Genomic DNA, 19911 nt, shown 5'->3' on the forward strand with positions numbered 1-19911 from the left:
GCAAGATACGACATGAACACCAGCGTCTTGGGGTGGCCGGGAGCGGTGGAGTGCAGCAGCCGGAAGAGCCTGTCCGGGGTGATGAGCTTGAGAGCCTCATGGCCGCCGGAAGCATCAGCCGACTTCTTCCCGCTCACGGACAGGGGCCCGTAGAAGTCGAAGAGCGTGACCCGGATCAAGTCTTTGTCATCCTTGGACATCCCGGCGACTCGTCCCAGCCGCTCCTCGACGCTGGCCAGCAGCTGCGTACACTTCTCTATGCTGTCATACTTGAGCGAGTCGTCCAGCGGCAGCAAATCTCGCAACAGTTCCTTGTTGCTCCGCTCCAAGCAGCACCTCCGGCAGTGGCACTCGAACCCCCAGTCCTCCACCAGCGCCTTCCTCCGCTCGGTGCTCCACGGAGCGTATGGATCCACGTACGAGATGAGCAGCTCGTCGCCGGCGTGCAAGTCCCTGGCCGCGTGAAACATGGTGGCCTTGCCAACCTCGAGCTTGGAAACGTTTGGAAGACACGAGTGATTGACGAACGCCGGCAGCCCCCACACCCGCGACTTGCTACACTCGGACTGTCCCAGCATCGTCCACGGGAAGTAGGCCGCCTTGACGGCCCCCTGGATCCTGGCCACGTCCAGCGGCGGAGCTTCTTCCGGCGGCATTGCTCCTTCGTAGCCGAGGTTTGGCCGGAAGATCTTCATGCTCGGCACCGAGGCCGCATCGTCGATGGCGTAAAGTTGGTGGATGATCTTCTGCGACGAGCGGCACGCCTTGAGCGCCCCGACCAGCAGCTCCGACTCGGCGGCCCCGGCCTCCTCCTTGACACAGCTCGCGAAGCTGATGTTGTTGCTCACCAGCAGGAGCTCTCCCAGCCGGACCTTCTTCGTCACAAACAGGCCCCGGCCGCGACCGTCCCTCGTCAGCCGGACCTCCACGGGGCCGACGTAGTCACTGCATTTTGGAGCGTGCTCGGCGTTGCAGCCGCTCGAGACGTAGTCGCCAACGTCGTACACTCCCTTCTGGCTCTGCTGGAGGAACACCTTGCACTTGGCCAGCGCTTCCAGGATCTCCTTCTTGGCATCACCATCGGACGAGTACTTGGCAGCCGACTTCAAGCTGACGCGGGCCTCAACGTGCTCCTGGATCGCCATGAGCGCTCGGCCCTTCCGGTAGAAGCTCTTGGCGTGGAAGGCGTCCATCCCGATGGCCCGGTTGGAGTCGGCGATGGCCTTCTCGTACATCCCAAGCTTGAGCCACGCCTCGGCCCGGTTGGAGATGGCCAGCACCGCCTCGAGCTTCATCTCCTCGCCGCCATCTTTCCTGCCGAGGCTGGCGGCGACGCAGTCACTGTAGTACTGGATCGCCACCAAGTAGCTCCCCTGCGCGAAGAGAGCGTTGCCTTCCTTGCGGAGCTCCTGGGGTGGCATGGCGACGAGCTTCTCGGGCGGCGAGGTGGCGACGCCGACGAAGTCCAAGTTCCCGGGGCTCTGGACGTAGAGAACCACCGGGGTGACGCTGGGGTGGAGGCAGCCGATGGAGGGACGCGTGATCACCACCTTGATCCCTTTCGGGAACATCTTGCGGAGCTCCTCCTGGCGGGAGGAAGGCTGCATGGCGTTGAAGACGTGGAGGATGCAAGTGGTTCCATCGTCGGCCTCGACGACGGTGAGCACGGAGATGCCGCGGCGGGTGGCGTCGACGCAGAGGCTGCCGAGGAGGAGGCGCTGCTCGTACCAGCGGTGGAGGAGCAGCTTGTTGTCCTGGAGGAGCTTCTGGTTGTTGCGGGCGCGGCGGTAGAGGTCCTGGACGATGTTCTTGAGGTGGACGGGCTTGAGCTGCGAGGCCGGGGTGGTGGGGGGGACGCCAAACAGCTGCTGGCTCGAGAGGCTGGCCAGCTTCTTGCAGCCCGAGCAGCGCCGCCGCTCGATGCATTTGAAGGTGCCGTTACACATGTCGTAGTAGTCGCGGAGAACGTCCTCTTTCTTCATCGACACCGCCGCCACCTTGCTCGCTCGATTCGATCGTCTTCTTCTATTTTGCTTCCTTCTTCCGTGAAGATCTTTCCTTCTTCTCTACTTCCTCGCGATCTTCTTCTATCACTTCCTTGTTCTTCGAAGATGATCTTTCTTCCTTCTTACTCGCTGAAGAGATCTTCTTCGTTTTCCTTCTTCCCAAGCGAAGTTCTCCTCCGCTACTAAGTACTGCCTTTCCTTCTTTGCTACTCTTCTTTTTCGTTCCTTTGCCACTTCGTTCTTTGCTTAGAAACTACTTCGCTGGACTGGAATCACTGATGAAATCTCTCCAATCCACTGGAATACGGCCAGCGCTCGCCGCGCAAAAGTATTTTTCCAGCAGCGATTTTGGCTCTGACTGACCTTGGAGAGTTTTGGCGGAGATTTGGCGAAGCCCGAGCAATGGTGGCGGCAAAATCTCTCTGGAGAGCTGTGGTGGCGAGCAGGGATCGAATGTAGGAAGGGAGCGAGAGACTTACGAAGAGAGCGATGAGAGCGCAGCGCCCCCAAAATTCCTTGGAGAAAACCCTAGGAAGAGCTACCAGATCGCACGGCCGGGAGGGGGACACGTGGCACGCCTAGATCAGGTTATACTACTACACAAAACTATGACGCTTTTTTTTTTTATGTATTTATTTTACTTTACATCTCGTCTCGCAACTCGCAACGCCAAAAACTTTGTCAAAACCTCACCTTGGGAAAGAGAAGAGAGGAAGAAAAAAATAATCCACGAAGACAATGCCAACCTCGAGAAGATGAGAAGATGGGATGGAAAAAAAAAGAAGAGAGGACAAAAAGTCAGAAGAGATCCGCTGCTTTCTTGTATTGATCTTGCTTCCACTTTGGCAGTGCTCGGAACTGATCCACTTCCATGCCGAAAACGCTCTTGAATTCCTCGGGCGATAAGTAGCTCTGCTCGGCGACAAAGGGAGAAGTTAATCTCACTCAATCAAGATCAAGATCTTGCGTAGTTACCTCTCGTTTTGTCACGTCGATTCCAGGAGGATTGCTCGAGGATTTTACCCTGAGGATCTCATAGCTGAAAGGCCCAGTCGCCGCAGGAGGTGGTGGAGCGTCTGAGCTCTCGGAAGTTGTAGGAGTTGGATCCACCACTGGACAAGATTCGAAGGCGTTAGACAAAGGTTGGAAACAAAGAAAGTTTTGGTGTTACCAGGTTCTGGAGATGGCTCCTTGCTCTCGACCGGTGACTTTCTCGGCGTGAAAGATGGCCTGGGTGTGAGGGGCGATTGTCTTTGAGAGGACGCCATGGGAGATGACGAATCCGCGTCGAGTTTTGGTTCGTTCGCACCATTGGTAGCTGTTCGTTTCTTTGGAGGCGTCTGCACGAGGAGAGAAGTAAGCGACACAACGTAGAACAAAAAAACTGTGGCGTACATCGTGTCCTTGCGCTGGTCTGCCCTGTAGCGCCGCGAGTCGTCTCTCAAAGGGATCAACATAGGCCTGTGATTTGTTTTAGAACAAAACAACAAGAAGTAAAGAACAAGCTTACAGCTGATTTTGATGGATCCCAGGCAAAGTGTCTTGTAAAAAATGCTGGCTCACTGCCCTCTAGAATTTTGAATATTGGGATGTCTTTGGAAAGACCATCAAGTCTACTGGCCCGCTCAACGTATTTCTACACACACACACACACACACAAATATCAAGGATGTTTCCAGAAATTTCAGAACAAACCTCGGCAATTGCAAATCCCTGTTTCTTGTCCTTGGGGCTAACGTTTTGACCAATCCAAACACTCAGTTCACACCGGGTATCAAGGATCATGATGTCGTCACTCAGGAGATCGTCTTGAGTGAAATTAAAAGTTTCTTCAAACTGTATGACACAAAGTTACACATACTAGCCCCAAGTTCAAGAATGCGTACCAATAGATTGCCTGGCTTTCTTGTGTACTCAAACAAGCGTGGATCCTTATCGGAGTCAACAAGTTCTCTCTGGCTGGGATATACCTTCTTTCCTCCAAGAGCATTCCAAAATGTAGGAGGCTCAGAACCTTCTTTCAGTGACTTGGGAGATGATTCACTCTATACATCATTTAGAATAAGCATTAAAGACGATACCAAAAAGATGGGAGTTACCTTCAATGACGTAGCAATTCGTGCGGCAACTTGTTGTTCCTCAAGGGTACTGAAACTTCCAAACCATAGCAAATAAGTCTTAGCAGACTGAAAAATGAAGCAGTCCGAGGAGTTTAACGAGGCAGAAACCTGCGTAGCATGACGGTGTCACCATCTGACAGTTTCTGGCAATTTCAAACACAGCTTACGGGCTCAACTTGGACGGCCAGACTGTTGTAAGGCTTTGTTCCACGTACTCGAAATAAAGCAAGACCGTCCTCTGTGTATGTTTCGTCTTCCGACGCACTCTCTGATACAAGTGTCTTGTATCCCGAGCTCTGACCACCCTGATAATAGGAAGGAATGCACCAGTTTTATCCATGCAAAAGATAGTAGTTGACGAAAAATTGTGATCGATACCTTGAAAATGACCAGGCTTGAAAATAACGCAATAAACTGTGAAGGCTCCTTGCCTTCAAACACACGGGCCTGCCACCAGGAGTTTATCACAAGATTATGGAAAGAACTACTCACTTGTACTAGACGTCCTTTAAAAGAAGAGGAGATCTCTTCAACGTGAGAAAATGCTGAGCTTTGATCTTCCTGTAAAGAGCTTTGAAGAAACAAGTAAAGAATTTTATAGGAGGCCATACCTCTGCACTTTGATTTCCAAGCCAGCAGCAAACAAAACACTCTGTTTCCTTTTGATCTCCTTGGTAAGTGTAACGCACAACAAAACAGTCACCAGAATAAAAATGCCCATGGGCTTCCGAAGGGACGGGAGTCTTTGTCTTTCCATCAACCCGCCACACCTAAAGCAAGACAAAGTTTTAAAAGTAATGTGCACGGTTTCAAGCACCTCTAATTTTCCTGAGGAGTTAAAAAGGGATGGTTCATCTTCCTTGACAGAAGCACCTTTCAGAAGTCCCTTGACATCCACGCCTTGCTGCTTGAGTAAAGCTGCGCAAGTCTTAATTCCATCAGTGAATATGACTCGATAATAATCTTACCCGCAACTTTTCCTCTGCCTTCTTCTGAAACCACAGGAGCACCTCCAGCCGTTGTCCATTCGCCAAAATAAGATTTAAACGGCAGAGTTTCAAAGCCTTCGATTACTCGTGTAATTCGTGTTGTTTGTGGCTTCTTAGCAATATATTCCTGCATAGACAAGCGCTTTAAAAAATTTATAAGAATGCCACAATGTCCTCCTTACCTCCGCTGCCTTGGACGCAGACTTTCTTTCGTCTAAAGAGGTGGCACGACCCGTCCAAACATATACTGTAGGTCCACCATCTAACAAGTAGCACTTGTCTGTTTCCAAAAGCTCTCTCGGCAGGGAACTAGCGCTGACTTCTTGCACGTTTCCATCCACGAGACTTCTAGTAAGAAGCGAACAAGCGAACGACGTTCAGAGTCAGTGGACGAAGGAATGACGGACTAGCAATTACCATATAAACAGCTTTCCACTGCCAGGATCTTCGTCTTCGTTCTCCTTGATCGAAGCTTTCTTGCCAATGGGTGCAAAACCTCCAAACAATCCCCAAAATTCGCCAGCATCCGCTTCAGCAGCCATTTTTCCATCCTCTGTCCCACGGCAAGTCTGAGATAAAAGATAGAAAAACACAGTACTCACCAACAATAGCAACTGCGCATTTGCCATCGTGATCATTGTCCTTGATAAACTGCACAACTTCCAGGGCCTTTGCTCGCTCTTGAATGCTCGAGTTGACGCCATTAAACTGATAAATCTTCACGTCTGTGTCCAGGATGAACACATCGTCGTGATTGAGCGACGATCTCGAAAATGGCACCTGAGAAGAGGAGTATAAAGTTTTACGTCATAAAACAGCAGACACAAACCTCTTTTACTCGAACGACTCGCCTCCCTTTGCAACAAAACAACCGCGGCTCGATCTTTTCGACTTCCGGCTTTTTAAAACCGGAAGCGCAGCCACCTTCGAGTGGAATAATACACGGCTTGAAATAAGTTAAAAACTTATCGCTTTCGGATCCTTGGACTTCCCTGTATTGAACAGCTCGACCTCCCAAGGCTGCATCAAGCTCTACAGATTTTATGGCAGCAGTGCCAGCTTCATCCTGTGTGAAGAAGACAACATTATATAACTTCGATCCAAATTCACGCAACACAAATTTACCTGACTTGTTGCTTTGCCAAGCCAGAAATGTATATCATACCGGAGAGCTCCACTCTTCAATGCGGTAGTCTGGGAGAAGTAAGAAAGTAGAAATTAATCATCCATGAAAGAAAGTGCAAGAAAAGTTAGCACCGACCTTTAAGATGATATATGAATCACCAGTGTAAAACTTTCCATGATCAGACTTTGGCAGAGGGACAGGAACAAAATTTTCGATTCTCCAAATCTCCAGCCCGCTAGCAAACGAATTAGATTGATCAAGGAACCATCAAATACCAAAATAGAAGATGAGAAACCAAAGGATACGCTTTCTGTCCAATGCCCTGGAAGGCCGGATCAACGTTCTTCATAGAAACAGCCATCGCAATATCGATGCTGGATCCTCACAGCAGCATCTAGCGCCAGGAATGATCGAAATATCGCAGATCGAGCTCACAGAAATCTAGCTCGTTCCAAATATCCCAATCCTGCTGCCCCGAGGTTAAATCTGGAGATTTCTCGTACCTCTTCACCGGATTCGTGCGCACTCGCAGCAGCGCCTCGATTTGCAGTGGCGCTCAAATGCGCGATCGATTCCTCCACGCCGATCGCCCTGGGATTGCGCAAGAAAACCAACAATGTATGCCTAATCTATCACTCGCAACAGTGCTACGAGCTAAACCTTTCCAGCATGTCTTTAGCATGACAGCTCAGAGCCGTCGGATCCACGAATCGGACGCTCCAGGTGGATCTGAGTTGGCATAGCGTACCACTGCCACGTGGGGCCCAGGATGCTAGGGCCGACACACTAAAGAATACTTTAGAACAACCTGGATCAAAGTAAAGACCATAGAGATTTTCTTCTTTCTCAAAACAATCGCAAGATCGATAGCGAAGAAGCTCTCGGAAATTTCGGCCTAGATCTACACATCTTAGAAGTATACACGGGGATGTTTTATTTTTTCTTTCGATTCTCTCGTTTAAACGGATGCTCTGCAAGGCCTTCGATGGATCGTTATGCTACAAAGAAGACGAAGACCAAGAGGAATACCAGGAGCACGAAGAAGATCTTGACGATGAGCCAACGGTTGGAGGAGATGCCATTAAGGTACTTGAGAAGCTGGCCTTGCGCGGCATCCACATTCGATAGCGTATCATCCATGTTTTCATCGATCCTGCGAGAAAAAGAGAACTTTGGGTGAGTTCCATCTCCAAAGAAGCTCAACTTCCTGCGGGATCACGCAAAAGAGCGTTTGTTACCTGATCGCAACTTCGCCTTGCTCCGCAACCATCGTCGCCAGCTGCGAGAAAATGTTTCCCAGCTCCGCAATGGTCGACTCCACGTTTCGCAGCGCCTCGGCTCGGCTGTGCAAGTAGTGATCTTGAGTTGGAACGAGCTGTTGCGTTTGAGTTTGAGACTGCGAGGAGGAGATGCTGCTACTCGAGGCTTGAGACGTCGAGCTCTCAGCACCACCCGGCCGCCTCCTGAAAGACCACGAGAGAAAGATCGATCAGCGAAAACAAAGAAGATAAATGAATCTCCAGACACCTTAGATGAGTTGCCTTTGGCATTCCATCAGTCACACCTCTGCATGCAATGCAAAGAAACATACTCTCCGTGTCTGTGTGGATAGAAAGCTTTTCTAATCAACTTTTCCTTCACAAACCTTGAATTGAAGAGCTCCCTCGTTGTGGCTCCGTTCACTGGAACTTGTTTGCCAAAGCGCCTTGTTCCTTTCTCGGCCGAGGTCGAGTAGATCTTCATACGTTCTTCGTGAACTTTGAGACTCTAGAGGCGCAGAAGAAAAACTTTAGTCACGCAAACTTGGATGGAGAGAGATCGAGAGAAAAATAAAAAGTACCTCGCTTCGCAACGTCAAGACATCCTTGAATTCTTTGGTTGTGTCCATGAGCCTTGTTTTGAGATTTCCTACGACGGTGGTGGAGTGATCGCTGCTATGCTTGTTTCGATTGATCTCGTTACGAGCGTCGCAAACACGCTGGAGATCCTCGATCGCGCTGTTCAATGCCTGGATATCTTGCCTGATCACAGCAGTGAGCTCTTGGATCTCGACTGCTGGGTCGTCAAAAATGGACGTCTTCTTCGCCACTGCAAGGAGAAGAAAAATTCTCACCAAGCTCGAAGAGATCGATCTAAAAGGCGCTAAAGCACGAAGAACTTACATTGGGTGAGCTTGTGGAGCTTGTTAGATGTTTGGTGGATGCTAAGCCCTATCTGCGAGGCCCGGCGATTAAACTCCGAGTGCAAGGATCCGCTGGATTGATGCTGCTGTAGAGGCCCTCCTGCTCTCGCCGATGATGATCCCTCCATGGAGCCATTCGCCGCGGAGAATGCCGGCGACCGTTTCAATCTCTCGGCAATCGCCTGGAATTCCGACGTTCTATCCCTACAAGACGACGCGCCGCTCACCGCCACTGGCATCTTTGCGCGCCTTTCCTCCCCCTAGAGCCCTAGAATCGATTCATGCAGCTTGCGCGCCTTGCCTGTGCCTAGATCCAGCTCTCGCGCTCCCAGATCTCGAGCTCCCAGCCCAGCGCCTTCCAATCTAGGTCTAACCTCGCAATGAAATGGCATGGGCCGTTGGATTGGGCATCTAACGGACGAGAGAACGCGTCATACGTGGCGCCTTCTTCCACCTAAGATTAGGGTTCTTGGGCAATGGCGCGTTGTCGCGCAGCTCGGTCGGAGGCGCTGCCAAAGGAGTTTGGAGCGATGGAAGACCGAAAACGCGAGATTTCTCGTCTTCTCCAGGCATTGAAGGTGTGTAGCAAAGCCCGGGATCTGGAAGCTGGGCGAAAGATCCACGCACAGGCGATCCAGGGCGGCATTGCCCCGGATCCTTTCGTCGCGAGCAGCTTGATTCATATGTATTCCAGGTGTGGCAGCACGGAGGACGCATCGGCCGTGTTCTTCGATCTCACTCCACCGCAATGCCGCGACGTAGTTTCTTGGACGGCTCTGATGCTGGGATTCGTGGACAACGGCCAGGGCGATCGTGCGATCGAGCTATTCGGTGAGATGATCCAGCAGCAATGCCGGCCAGACGCTCAAGCTTTCGTGGCAGCGATCAAAGCGTGCTCTAGCATCGCAGAGAAGGGAAATTCCGGGAGGAACACTGATAGAGGGAAGCTGCCAGATCCTCTGGAGGTTGGAATGGCTCTCCATTCTCATGCCGCTAAGAATGGGCTCGTGAAGAACAACGTGTTCGTCGCCAACGCTCTGGTGGATATGTACGCGAGGTGTGGGAGCGTGGCGGATGCTAGCAGGACCTTTCACGGCATTGCTCGTCGCGATGTGGTGGCTTGGACGTCGCTGGTTCTGGGAGTTGCCGAGAGAAAAGACGGTGGCCAGGAAGCTCTACAGATCTTTTCTCGGATGATCGAGTCTGGGGAGTGCGAGCCGGATGCTCGCAGCTTTGTTGCTGCGCTAAAGGCTGTGGCGAATCTAGCAGCACTAGAAGAGAACAAAGGTGGCGGGCAGGCTAGAAGCGAGGTGAATTTTCGGTGCCTGGAGAAAGCAATGGCGCTTCACTCCGAGGCCGCGAGGAGACGATGCCTGGATACATTCGTGGCCAACACCCTCATCGACGTCTACGCCAAGTGTGGGAGCTTGGGCTTGGCTCGCAGCGTTTTTGAGAGCTTGTCCCGGACGAGCTCTCAGAAACGCTGGGAGGCAGGGTCGAGCTCCAGGAGCTTGGTGTCCTGGAACGCGATGATCCTGGCCTACGCCGAGAACAACGAGCCCGAGATGGCTCTGCTGCTCTTCACTCACCTGGATCATCCTCCCGACGCTCCGACTTTCACCGCGGCTTTCAAGGCCTGCGGGGGGCTGGCGAGAAGAGAAGCTCCCAAGAGCTTGAGCGATGGTGGTGCTGTGAAAGTCGCGGCACTCGAGAAGACCATGGCCGTGCATGCTCGAGCGGTGAAAGAGCGGTGGGACTCGCACGCTTTCATAGCCAGCAGCGCCATCGCCGTGTATGCCGAGTGTGGAGATATGGTGGACGCTCGCTGGAGCTTCAAGAAGATGGCAGTGAAAACTCTGGCCGCGAAGACGGCTCTGCTACAAGGATACGCCGACAACGGACAGGGAGAGGCTGCTCTCGAGCTCCTCTCGCGCGAGTTCAAGCCGGACGACGACTCGTGCTCTTGCGTCGCCGCTCTCAAGGCTTGCTCGAGCTTGGGAGCTCTAGAGGCCGGGAAAGCCATCCACGGAGACATCTCCCGGCGTGGATTCGACTCCAACGCGGTGGTGGCAACTTCTCTGGTGGATTTCTACGGGAAGTGCGGGAGCATGGTGGATGCCCAGCTGGTTTTCGACTCCACGAGCAGCGAGAACAAGGATTTCGCAACTTGGAGCTCTCTAGTAGCAGGCTACGGCAGGCAAGGTGCCAGTGAGCGAGTCTATAGCTTGGTGGACAGGATCCAGGAAGAACAGGGACAGCATCCTTGCGAAGTTACGTTCTTGTGCGTCCTCAACGCTTGCAGCCACGCTGGTCACGTCGACAAAGGCAAGAGCTACTTCGCAGCGATGTCGTCCAAGTATGGGATCCCTCCCGGGATTGAGCACTATCACTGCATGGTCGATCTGCTGGGAAGAGCAAACCGGCTAGACGAGGCTCTCGAGACAATAACAGCAATGCCTTGGAGAGCCGACGTGGTTACATGGACGACGCTGCTGGGAGCGTGCCGGAAATGGAAGAACTCGCGAGTCGGGAAGATAGCTTTCGAGGAACTTGTTCGCCTGGACGAGAAGAAAGCCGCGGCATATCTCCTCATGGCGGGCATCGCCGGGGAAGAGATGGAGCTCTCGAGAGGAAGTTCTTCGAGAGCTCAAAGCTGGTGGACGGACGAGGAGGGAGTGGTGCACAGGTTCGTGGCCGGAGACTTCCATAGCCCAGGAAACTCGAGCTTCGTCAAGAAGCTCAAGGAGATCCCAGGAGCTCCTCCACTCTCGGACGAGCTTTGTGGACACAGCGAAAGGCTGGCTGCGGCGTGTGGAGTCGTGAGGAGCAACGCTCATCCAGGTAGCGTGATTCGCATTGTAAAGACTCACGAGAATGTTTGCCGCGAGTGTCACAGGATCATCGCAGCTCTGTCACTGCTCGAAGCTCGAGTGATCGAATGCGTAGATCCTGCTGGCTTTCACACCTTTGATAATGGAAGAAGCACTTTCCATCGCCAAACTCGCCGATCACCACGAGCACTCGCTTACAGCGATCTAAAAGCGGTGCGCTTTTCTCGAGTGAGAGGCATTTAAGGAGAAAGAAAACCATCGCTCATCTTGCATTGGTTCTCCATTTTTCCCGATCAACGAGCGAGCTCTGGACAAAATCTTTCCTTTTCTTCTTTTTCTTCCTCCTGTCGAGCTCTGCTAAAAAAAATTCCTATTCTCCTCCCTTCTCCACCGCCATTTCTTCATAATCCCAGACCAACACTTCTTTTTCTTCTCCTTCCACCTTGAGAAATCTTCTTCCCATTCCATGCTTACTGTTATTCCTTCCTGTCTTTAAAATCACCGAGGGGCTAGTCCCAAGCCAAGCCACCATCTCTGTCCACCACCAATCCGATCACCCTCTACTCCAATCCCTGTGTCGCCAGCCGGAGTAGAGGAAAAAAAAATGTACAGACTAATAGAAAAGCTCCCAAACTTCCAAGTGCCACCGCTTCTTCTGAGCCTGTTCTAGTTTTCCTCCTCTTTTTTTCCTGTTCTTTCACCCGTGTCCCTGTCTCTGTTCCATTAGTTTTTTTTTTTTTTTTTCTTGCCTGTCTTTCCTGCTGTGCCTCTTCGTCTTGATCGTCTCTACAAATGGTTGTGGACGATGAAACCTGGTGGTGCTCCGGAGAGCCTGCTCGCTCCAACTTCTAAGCTCTTGCCATTCCCGGCCATGGTGCAGCTGGAACGCAGCACCGGACTGTCAGTCTTCTCGACAAACTTTACAAAGGAGTAATCGAGGACGTCTGCTGCCGCCGAGGAGCCCAGATCCTGGACTGACCCCGCGCTTGCTCGCCTCACATGTTTCGTTGTTGTTGTTGTTGTTGTTGTCGTCGTCTCTACATTATTTCCTGCTGCCGAAGAAGCTAAAGCCAGCTGCTGCCTAAGTCGTTGCTGCTGCTGCTTCAAGAATCTCAACCTCTGGATCTCTTTCTTCAGGGCCTCGTTGTGAGCTGTAAAGCGAAAAAAGAAAAAGAGTGAAAGTTAAACAACGACAGGCCAGAAAATATAGGAAAGGAGATTTTGCAAAGTGGTGGCTGCTTTACCATCTTTAATCCGGGCATCCTGAGCCAGACCAGCAACGTTCTGCTTGAGGGCTGCGTTGTCCAAGTGAAGCGCCAGGCGCTGGTGCTCGAGCAGTGCCACTTGTGTCGACAGCCCAGACACCTCATTCTGGAGAAAAGAAAAGCAAAACATTAAACGAATGATTGATTACAAGTGCTTCAGCACAAAGCTGCACACAGCGGTACCTGTAAGTCACTGACGTTACCCTCCAGCTCATGAATGTATTGAAGTTTTCGCACTCTGGAGCGCTGGGCTGATTGCCTGTCCCGCAGAAAAGAAAAACAGAAACAACAACCATTAGAATGATAGCCAGAAAAATCCTAGAAAGCAACCAGAGAGAAAAGAAAACCACAACTAGAATGACACAGATAAATCTTAGAAAGGAAGCACATATAAAATCGAGAAGCAAACACAACCATAGTAGCTAGCAAAACGAGAAACAAAGAGAAGGAACAGAGTTATTACCACCTTAAAGCATAAAAACCAAACACAAAGGTAAATTGAGAAAAACGAGAAGGAAAAAAACAATCAGACAAAACGAAATGAGCTACTGTCCTGAAAAATACGAACAAAGAGAAGAGAGAGCCACAGTTAGTATGACACAGGTCCTAGAGGAGGAACAGACCACCACCGAAGTGCCCAGCCTACCAGCAAAAGGAAGCAAAAAAAAGAAAAAAACTATCTAAACAATATCTTACCTCTTGGAGCGCTTGGAATCAGCGCTCTGATCGCCCTGGAGCTGTGACTGCTCGTTGTCATGCTGCTGCTCGGCGTCATTCCCCATCCTTGATCCACCAACGTAGCTCAAATCTCCAGGAAAAGTCCGGAAGGGATGAGGAGCTCTTCGATCTTGCTGAGACCATCCTCCATCGGATATCTGGACGACGTCGCTAAACATGGCCGCGAGCTGCTGTTCTTCCCGATCGAAGTAGCACTCGTCCTCCTCGGCAATGTCATCGATCTTTCGGAGGTTGGATGGAGCCTCCAAGAAGGTGATGCTGTCGCTGGCGGATCGCCTGTGAGACGCGCGCGACGGCCTCTCGGGCGCCTTGGGCGAATCGAGCAGCTCCTCGAGCCAAGAGGGCTCCACGTCCGGGACAAAGCTCGCGGATGGGCTCCGGCGATGGTGATGCGCCACGGCCGCGGCGCCATAGCCAGGAACTCTCACCACGCATCCAGGGTAGGGCGGCCCAACGCACGGCTGGGACGACGAAGTAGAGGATGGAATCGCTGGACTCTTCGGCGGGAGGTGATTGAGCGCCATGGAATGCCCCCAGTTTACACACCTTGAGGAGGATTTGTCGCTTCGCCCGAGCTGCGAGCTCGACATTCTTCGCTGCGATGGAGTGGATTGATCGATCCCTGGAAGATAAAAGAAGGAAAAAGCATGCAATCCCGGGAATCGCCGAGCTCCACCGAGCAAGATCTAGGGTCCACAATCCAGATCTAGAGCTGTGGATCCCTCCTTGGCGCTAACCCTAGAAATTTCTCCAGTGAGGCCGCAGCCATCGTCTACTCCCTCTCTCTCTCTCTCTTCTCTTGTTCTTTAATGTGTAATTTCAAGTATAAAGGACGTCACGGGGTAAATTCCGTGATGGACGGTTGCGATTCATAGTTTTCGAAAGAACGGTCACGATTTGGTGAAACCCACGAGGCGATGACTGGCTGGGATGAAATGCCTGGCAGCAGACGGCTAAGATCTGATGTAAATTTCCTGTCAACAGCTGGATCCTAGACGATGTATGTGGCGGAGTTTACATTAATCCAGTTGTTAAGTGGCAATGATAATGATGAATTTGTCCGTGATACAAACATACCATGTGAATGTGGGTAGATCACGCTGATTAAAAATTAAGTGTACATACTATTTGATTTTAGGGCAAAGTTCCAGCTAGGGTTTTGGGCTCATGGAAGAGAATGCAAGGCGGTGGAGGGGAAATTTGCGCGCGATGAAAGAGCGAGTGAGGGATCGCCTCTGCGCAGCGCAAGCACACAGTTCTCTCAGGCAATCGCAGCAAAGATCCGGTGTGGTGCGTGGAGCAGCGCTTGGCAGGGCCAGGACGGGGTTCGTAGTCGCCAGGGTATTCAAGGGAAACGTCGTGTTTGCGCGGGTTGCCAAGAATCTGCGGCAGCGAGAGCGGGCGTGGAGGAAAATCTCGATCGCCGATCGCATTCCAAGCTTCCGGAATCTCATCGCTGGAGCTTTCGGTGGAGCGATTCTTGTCGGTGGCTCCTCCGCTCACGCCGAAGCGCATGAAGCTCCACAGGGGTTCTTGGAAGAGCTGGCCTCCAGAAGAAAATTCTTCAAAGGTGAGTGGAAACTTTCTCTACACAGTCCATCTTGATCTTATCTTTTGGACAGGCCGGGGCGCTGCAACTATCGACGATGATCTAAAGAAGAAAATTTCCGAGGACTCTCCAACCGTCCGTGTACTTCGTGCCATAGCTGTTCCAGTTCTCGCAAATGTTTGCCATGTTTTCATGCATGGACTTAACCACACTGAGGTTTGTGGCTCGTCTCTTCTCTCGATTTTTTTTTGCCACTTCCTTCTAGCAAACAGGTCTATGGCTTGGAGAAGCTTGAGAAAGCACTTCTACATCGCCCTCAAAGCACGGGTCTACTAACGGTGCGCTTCTCTTTTCATTTCTCTCCTGTTCTCTGGTATGATGTTCTAACGGTGTTTTTACTTTCGTGTAGCTGAGCAATCACGTTGCCGCAATGGATGATCCTTTGGTCACAGCTTCTTTACTATCGCCTCAGATTCTACTTCATGAAAGGATGCTAAGATGGACGTTGTGCGCTACTGACCGATGTTTCACGTCCGTGCCCAAGTCTATCTTCTTTACGTCTTTGAAGGTGCTGCCAGTTTCTCGCGGCAAAGGCATTTACCAGGAGGTATACTTTTTTCTTGTCTCTGCAACCTTTGGAAACTCCACTGACGCGTAGTAAATCTCTTACAGGGCATGGACCTTGCGCTGGAGAAACTCAACCACGGAGATTGGGTACACATTTTCCCCGAAGGCAGTCGATCTCGAGATGGTGGGAAAACCTTGGGAAATGTGAAACGAGGGGTTGGGAGGTGATCTTGTGTGAGCTTTTTCTGACTTGCTGCGAGTTATCTAATGCCCCTTGTTTTGTGTGATGAAGGCTAGTCATGGATGCGAAGGAGACGCCTGTGATCATCCCTTTCATGCACGAAGGCATGCAAGAAGTTTTGCCGATTGGTAGCAAGTTCCCGCACATCTGCAAGAAGGTATTCGTCTCGTTTCGTGTTCATGTTCCTTCACAGAGCTTTCTTTGCAGGTGACTGTTCTTGTGGGAGATCCAATTCTCGTGGACGATTTGCTTGCCAGATGCAAGGACCAAGAACTCACAACCGATGCTCTCTACGACGCCGTCGCACAGCGCGTGGAAGAGAGAATGCGGGCGATGAAAGGCGAGCTACAGCAGCTGGTGACAAACGAGAGACTAGCGCGCGAGAGAGATCGCAAGCTCTATCTGGCTCGACGAGCGAGCGGGATCTGGGAGCACATCGACTGGGAAATGGAAGGCTTTTCACTCCACAGCGACGACGAGACGATTGATCACTCCCAGCATCAGCAGCAGCGCGAATTCTCTGAGATCTCTTCCGAGGACGCAGCAAAAACGAGCTGGATGGATCATCCAATCCATTCCAGCGATCGCGCGCTGGATTCCTCGCCAAGCATCGCGGCGAGATTGAGAGCTTTCGGCGATCCAGCAGCGATGGTTAGCTTCGCGGCACGGGGCATCGCCTGGAACTGGAAGATGCCCGAGTTCAAATATGGTGTCGGCACGTGGACGGCCAGATTGTGTGGAAATCAAGGGCTGGGATTGTAGAGGATCTCGGGCTTGGGTTTGTGGCGTAGGGTTTGTGCGTTTGTGTTTAATAGCGAGCGAGCTGGTTTGGCGTCGCCAAGGGTTCTAGGCGCTCATATCTCTTCACCGGTTTGCCACACACAGCCGCAAAGGTACGCGCCTCCAATCCACCGATTTGCGGCGTGCTAGGGCGCCGCCGCGAGGCATTTCTGGAGATTTCTCACTCGTTTGCTGCGGATTTTGCTAGATGAATCGAGAGAAGCTGATGAAGATGGCTAGTGCTGTGCGCACCGGTGGAAAGGGCACAGTGAGGAGGTATTTCGGCGGCATTGGATGATTTCGTTGTTTGAGCTGATGGATTTTTGTTTTCTGGCGCAGGAAGAAAAAGGCAGTACATAAGACGACGACGACCGACGATAAGCGTCTCCAGAACACGCTCAAGAGGCTGGGCGTGAACACCATTCCCGGAATCGAGGAAGTTAACATCTTCAAGGACGACATTGTTCTTCACTTTGTCAGTCCCAAAGGTTTGGAACCATTTTTTTTCCTCCATTTTCTTCCAGGTTTTTTTTTTCTTAGATCCGATCGACCAACCTTTCTTTTCTTCATTACTTATTTTCACCTTGTTAAATTCTTCCAGTTCTCCATTCCCATTGATTAAGTTCTTCCAGTGTTCTCTTTTCCATTCTTGTTAGTCGAACAACTTCTTCCAATATTTACTGACGCTCTCATGTTTTACAGTCCAAGCCTCGATAGCTGCTAACACTTGGGTCGTGAGCGGACCCGTCCAGACAAAGAGTAAGCTCCAGAGAAAGTATCAAAGTGTTTAGCTAATCCTTTTTTCGATCGATCGCCAGAGCTCACGGAACTGCTGCCTGGTATCATCAACCAGCTCGGTAAGTGTTGGCCATTGTTCTCGCTTGGATTGGTATTGATGTTTTGCGATCGAATCAATCCAATCGACTGCAGGTTTCTCGGGGCCGGATAACTTGGAGAACTTGAAGAAGATCGCGCAACAATTCAAGCGGCAAGAGAGTGGCGGCGGCGGAGCTCCGCTTGGCACCATCGAGGACGACGAGGATGTTCCCGACCTTGTTCCTGGCGAAACTTTCGAAAAGCCTGCCGCCAATCCTCCCGAAGAGGTTGTGGCAACCGCGTGATACTAGCAGAGAATATTCTTGCTATGTACTTGTAGCCCCTAGGGCATATTTTCCTTTTTTTCTATTGTACCTATCACGCGTTACATATTATTTTTAGGATTCATTAATCTAGCCCATCCGGTCGCACACGTGGCGCGAATCCGAGAGCTTTCTTTTTGTTGAGAACCCTAGCTCCAGGGTGAGGACTTTTGGAGGAGAGGTCCGAGCGAGAGCGATGGCGGCGATTTTCAACAAGCTCTCTACTATTTTCAGCAGTGATGATACGCTGCCCTGGACAGATCGCGAGATGATCAGTGTAAGCTTCGATCTATGGAAATTTCGGGAGAATTTGATGAATGCTTTGGAGCAGAGGTGCGAGAGCGAGGTCGCCAAGGAAGGAGCTGGAATTACGCCGGACAAGGATCGCAACGAGAGCCTGATGCGCCTCGCCTGGGCGCTCGTCCACTCGAGAGAGCCGTCTAATGTTCTTCGAGGCATTGCGATGCTGGAAGGTCTGTGATGTTCTTTGTCGCCTTTGGTTGGATTTCTGGCAAGAATTTAGCTCGAGAGAATTTACAAACAGCTGCGTTTGATAAGAAGGCTGGACCGCTCCAAACGCGAGAGATTCTCTACTTACTGGCTGTTGGCCACTACAGGAATGGTGACTACGTCAAGAGCCGGCGATTGATCGAGCAAGCTCTCGAGGTAAACTTTCTCGTTCTCCTTGCAAGTTGTTTAAATCCTTTTCTCTCTGACGATTGAAAACTGTGTTTCTTCACAGATTGCTCCGGATTTTCGCCAAGCTTTGATGTTGAGGTCTCTGATCGAAGACAAGATCGCAAAAGGTTAGAACTTGTACTGGCTTTTCAAAGTGAGAAGTTAATTCCTGGTGTATTTCTCAGATGGAATTATCGGGGTGGGAATTGCGGCAGCAGCCGTGGGACTGGTAGCGAGCGGGGTGGCTTGTGTAGTGGCCTCCAGGAAACGATAACTTCGGACAAGTCCCCGTTATAATTATGGTAACGTTTTTTGTGTAAAGTGTATGCATACCAGATCCAATTCTATTTTACGTGAAGCATAGAGACGGCTTTGAATTCAATCGCCTAGAGTGGTCTCTGTGTGATTCTCTCTGAGCGAAAGCTAGGTTTGGTGATTGGTGACTTTAGTGATAAATTAAAGAAAATAAAATATTTAAAGTCATAAATTAAGAATTAATCATTTATAATAATAAAGAGGAGTTTCTTAATTCTCTGGGCTGCCAGATCCAACCAATGGCAGCCGTCTGATGGGGGTAACTCTTAAAAAGTTATTTCTTTAACCATGTCTCTGTAAATAGCTAATGGGAATTCCTTGGGAGAGAAGTAGCATGTAATGTGTTTGACTGGCATTGACAGTCAATTTTTTGAATTGTGTCAGATATTATAATTTGCTAGAGAAAACATATATTTATAATTACTTCCTTAATTCTTCTTTCAATTATTCTAATTTATTTTGAATGTAACAAAATTATAACAATCAAAACAGTATTTATTAACTAAGTAGCATATGTTAGATAATAGCAAATAATTTTTAAATATGTGAGGTCCAAGTGGCTGTATACTAATATTAGTATAATGGGATTCTAATAACTACTGGATTAGTTTTAATCCAGACCACTTGGTCCTGTATAATTTAAAATTTTTAAGTGTGAGTGCTTGGAGAGAATACAAAAAATATGCATATCCATTATCCCAAAAAACCCTAGCTTATATACAGGAGCGAGTAGTCCAAATTGAAACCAATCTAATGGCTACCAAAATCCCACTATGCTAATATTAGTATATGGCATCGTAACCATACACTTGGCCCTCACATCATCCCCTCCTCTCGGAATAATGGAAGACCATCAAGGTTCTCTTGTAAATGGGCCAGGATCTAGAGGAATGTCAGGAGGAGGCATCGGCAGATCTGTAGGTGGTAATTGCTCTTGATCCCTTTGTATGAAGCATTTCAACCGTTGCACATGCACAATCTTTGGAGGATAGGCCTGCTGGACATCATGCCGAACCTCATAAATTTGTGGTCCAACTTGCCGCAACACCCGATATAGTCCTTTCCATTGTGCAAGGAGCCCCTTAAATAAACCACGTACCATAAGATAGGGAAAACAAACTAACACCAAATCATCCACTTTGTACTCCGCAGGTGGATGGTGATGGGAGTTGTACCATCGTTGTTGTCCTACTTGTACACGGCCTAAGTGTTCAGCAGACTCCGGTCGGACAAGTGGAAGAATGCTCGTCAAATACTGATCCCATAACCTAGCATCCGTAGCTCGTGGCAATTGCGAAGGTAAACCTAACTCCGTTGGTAATATTGGATCATGACCATATAGGAATTTATATGGTGAAGCACCAATAGAACTCTGCACCCCTGTG

General features: G+C 50.4%; 8 protein-coding genes across 9 annotated transcripts; 5 read left to right on the forward strand and 3 right to left on the reverse strand.

Moving 5' to 3' along the window:
- Nucleotides 1–2610: 2610 nt before the first annotated feature.
- On the reverse strand, nt 2611–6873 carry LOC9631008 (villin-3). Its single transcript, XM_024664081.1, has 21 exons — nt 6547–6873; nt 6377–6476; nt 6241–6309; nt 5945–6181; nt 5718–5895; nt 5533–5668; nt 5298–5460; nt 5095–5242; nt 4944–5044; nt 4738–4896; nt 4619–4687; nt 4505–4573; nt 4294–4431; nt 4106–4234; nt 3893–4051; nt 3702–3842; nt 3517–3642; nt 3402–3467; nt 3178–3346; nt 2982–3118; nt 2611–2918 (listed from the first exon to the last, which is right to left on the reverse strand). The coding sequence occupies exons 1-21, from the start codon at nt 6600–6602 to the stop codon at nt 2805–2807; spliced, it is 2664 nt and encodes an 887-aa protein (XP_024519849.1). The 5' UTR covers nt 6603–6873; the 3' UTR covers nt 2611–2804.
- Nucleotides 6874–7054: 181 nt separating this feature from the next.
- Nucleotides 7055–8792, reverse strand: LOC9631009 (syntaxin-32). Of its 2 annotated transcripts, XM_024664084.1 has the most exons (6): nt 8404–8792; nt 8082–8329; nt 7887–8008; nt 7769–7807; nt 7480–7704; nt 7055–7394 (listed from the first exon to the last, which is right to left on the reverse strand). In XM_024664084.1, the coding sequence occupies exons 1-6, from the start codon at nt 8660–8662 to the stop codon at nt 7235–7237; spliced, it is 1053 nt and encodes a 350-aa protein (XP_024519852.1). In that variant the 5' UTR covers nt 8663–8792; the 3' UTR covers nt 7055–7234. The 2 variants fall into 2 exon arrangements, with proteins under 2 accessions (XP_024519852.1, XP_024519853.1); XM_024664085.1 differs by lacking the exon at nt 7769–7807.
- Nucleotides 8793–8951: 159 nt separating this feature from the next.
- Nucleotides 8952–11774, forward strand: LOC112342382 (pentatricopeptide repeat-containing protein At5g16860-like). The gene is made up of 2 exons (XM_024664082.1): nt 8952–9001; nt 9118–11774. Exon 2 carries the CDS (start codon nt 9203–9205, stop codon nt 11495–11497), a length of 2295 nt encoding a protein of 764 aa, XP_024519850.1. The 5' UTR covers nt 8952–9001; nt 9118–9202; the 3' UTR covers nt 11498–11774.
- Nucleotides 11691–14041, reverse strand: LOC9631010 (basic leucine zipper 6). The gene is made up of 4 exons (XM_024664083.1): nt 13216–14041; nt 12703–12778; nt 12499–12625; nt 11691–12405 (listed from the first exon to the last, which is right to left on the reverse strand). The coding sequence occupies exons 1-4, from the start codon at nt 13845–13847 to the stop codon at nt 12041–12043; spliced, it is 1200 nt and encodes a 399-aa protein (XP_024519851.1). The 5' UTR covers nt 13848–14041; the 3' UTR covers nt 11691–12040.
- Nucleotides 14042–14417: 376 nt separating this feature from the next.
- On the forward strand, nt 14418–15751 carry LOC112340451. The gene is made up of 6 exons (XM_024664094.1): nt 14418–14827; nt 14880–15022; nt 15079–15144; nt 15216–15413; nt 15479–15607; nt 15666–15751. The coding sequence occupies exons 1-5, from the start codon at nt 14425–14427 to the stop codon at nt 15599–15601; spliced, it is 933 nt and encodes a 310-aa protein (XP_024519862.1). The 5' UTR covers nt 14418–14424; the 3' UTR covers nt 15602–15607; nt 15666–15751.
- On the forward strand, nt 15673–16376 carry LOC9631011. Its single transcript, XM_024664130.1, has 2 exons — nt 15673–15771; nt 15822–16376. Exons 1-2 carry the CDS (start codon nt 15673–15675, stop codon nt 16374–16376), a joined length of 654 nt encoding a protein of 217 aa, XP_024519898.1.
- Nucleotides 16377–16380: 4 nt separating this feature from the next.
- Nucleotides 16381–17605, forward strand: LOC9630815 (nascent polypeptide-associated complex subunit beta). Its single transcript, XM_002990250.2, has 6 exons — nt 16381–16507; nt 16603–16670; nt 16734–16882; nt 17097–17153; nt 17213–17251; nt 17325–17605. Exons 2-6 carry the CDS (start codon nt 16603–16605, stop codon nt 17513–17515), a joined length of 504 nt encoding a protein of 167 aa, XP_002990296.1. The 5' UTR covers nt 16381–16507; the 3' UTR covers nt 17516–17605.
- Nucleotides 17606–17646: 41 nt separating this feature from the next.
- LOC9630816 (mitochondrial fission 1 protein A) lies at nt 17647–18593 on the forward strand. The gene is made up of 5 exons (XM_024664096.1): nt 17647–17810; nt 17865–18006; nt 18078–18199; nt 18276–18339; nt 18397–18593. Exons 1-5 carry the CDS (start codon nt 17730–17732, stop codon nt 18483–18485), a joined length of 498 nt encoding a protein of 165 aa, XP_024519864.1. The 5' UTR covers nt 17647–17729; the 3' UTR covers nt 18486–18593.
- Nucleotides 18594–19911: the final 1318 nt, after the last annotated feature.

The sequence above is a fragment of the Selaginella moellendorffii genome, unplaced genomic scaffold (genome assembly GCF_000143415.4).
Source record: "Selaginella moellendorffii unplaced genomic scaffold, v1.0 SELMOscaffold_107, whole genome shotgun sequence".
In the NCBI taxonomy this organism is placed as follows: domain Eukaryota; kingdom Viridiplantae; phylum Streptophyta; class Lycopodiopsida; order Selaginellales; family Selaginellaceae; genus Selaginella; species Selaginella moellendorffii.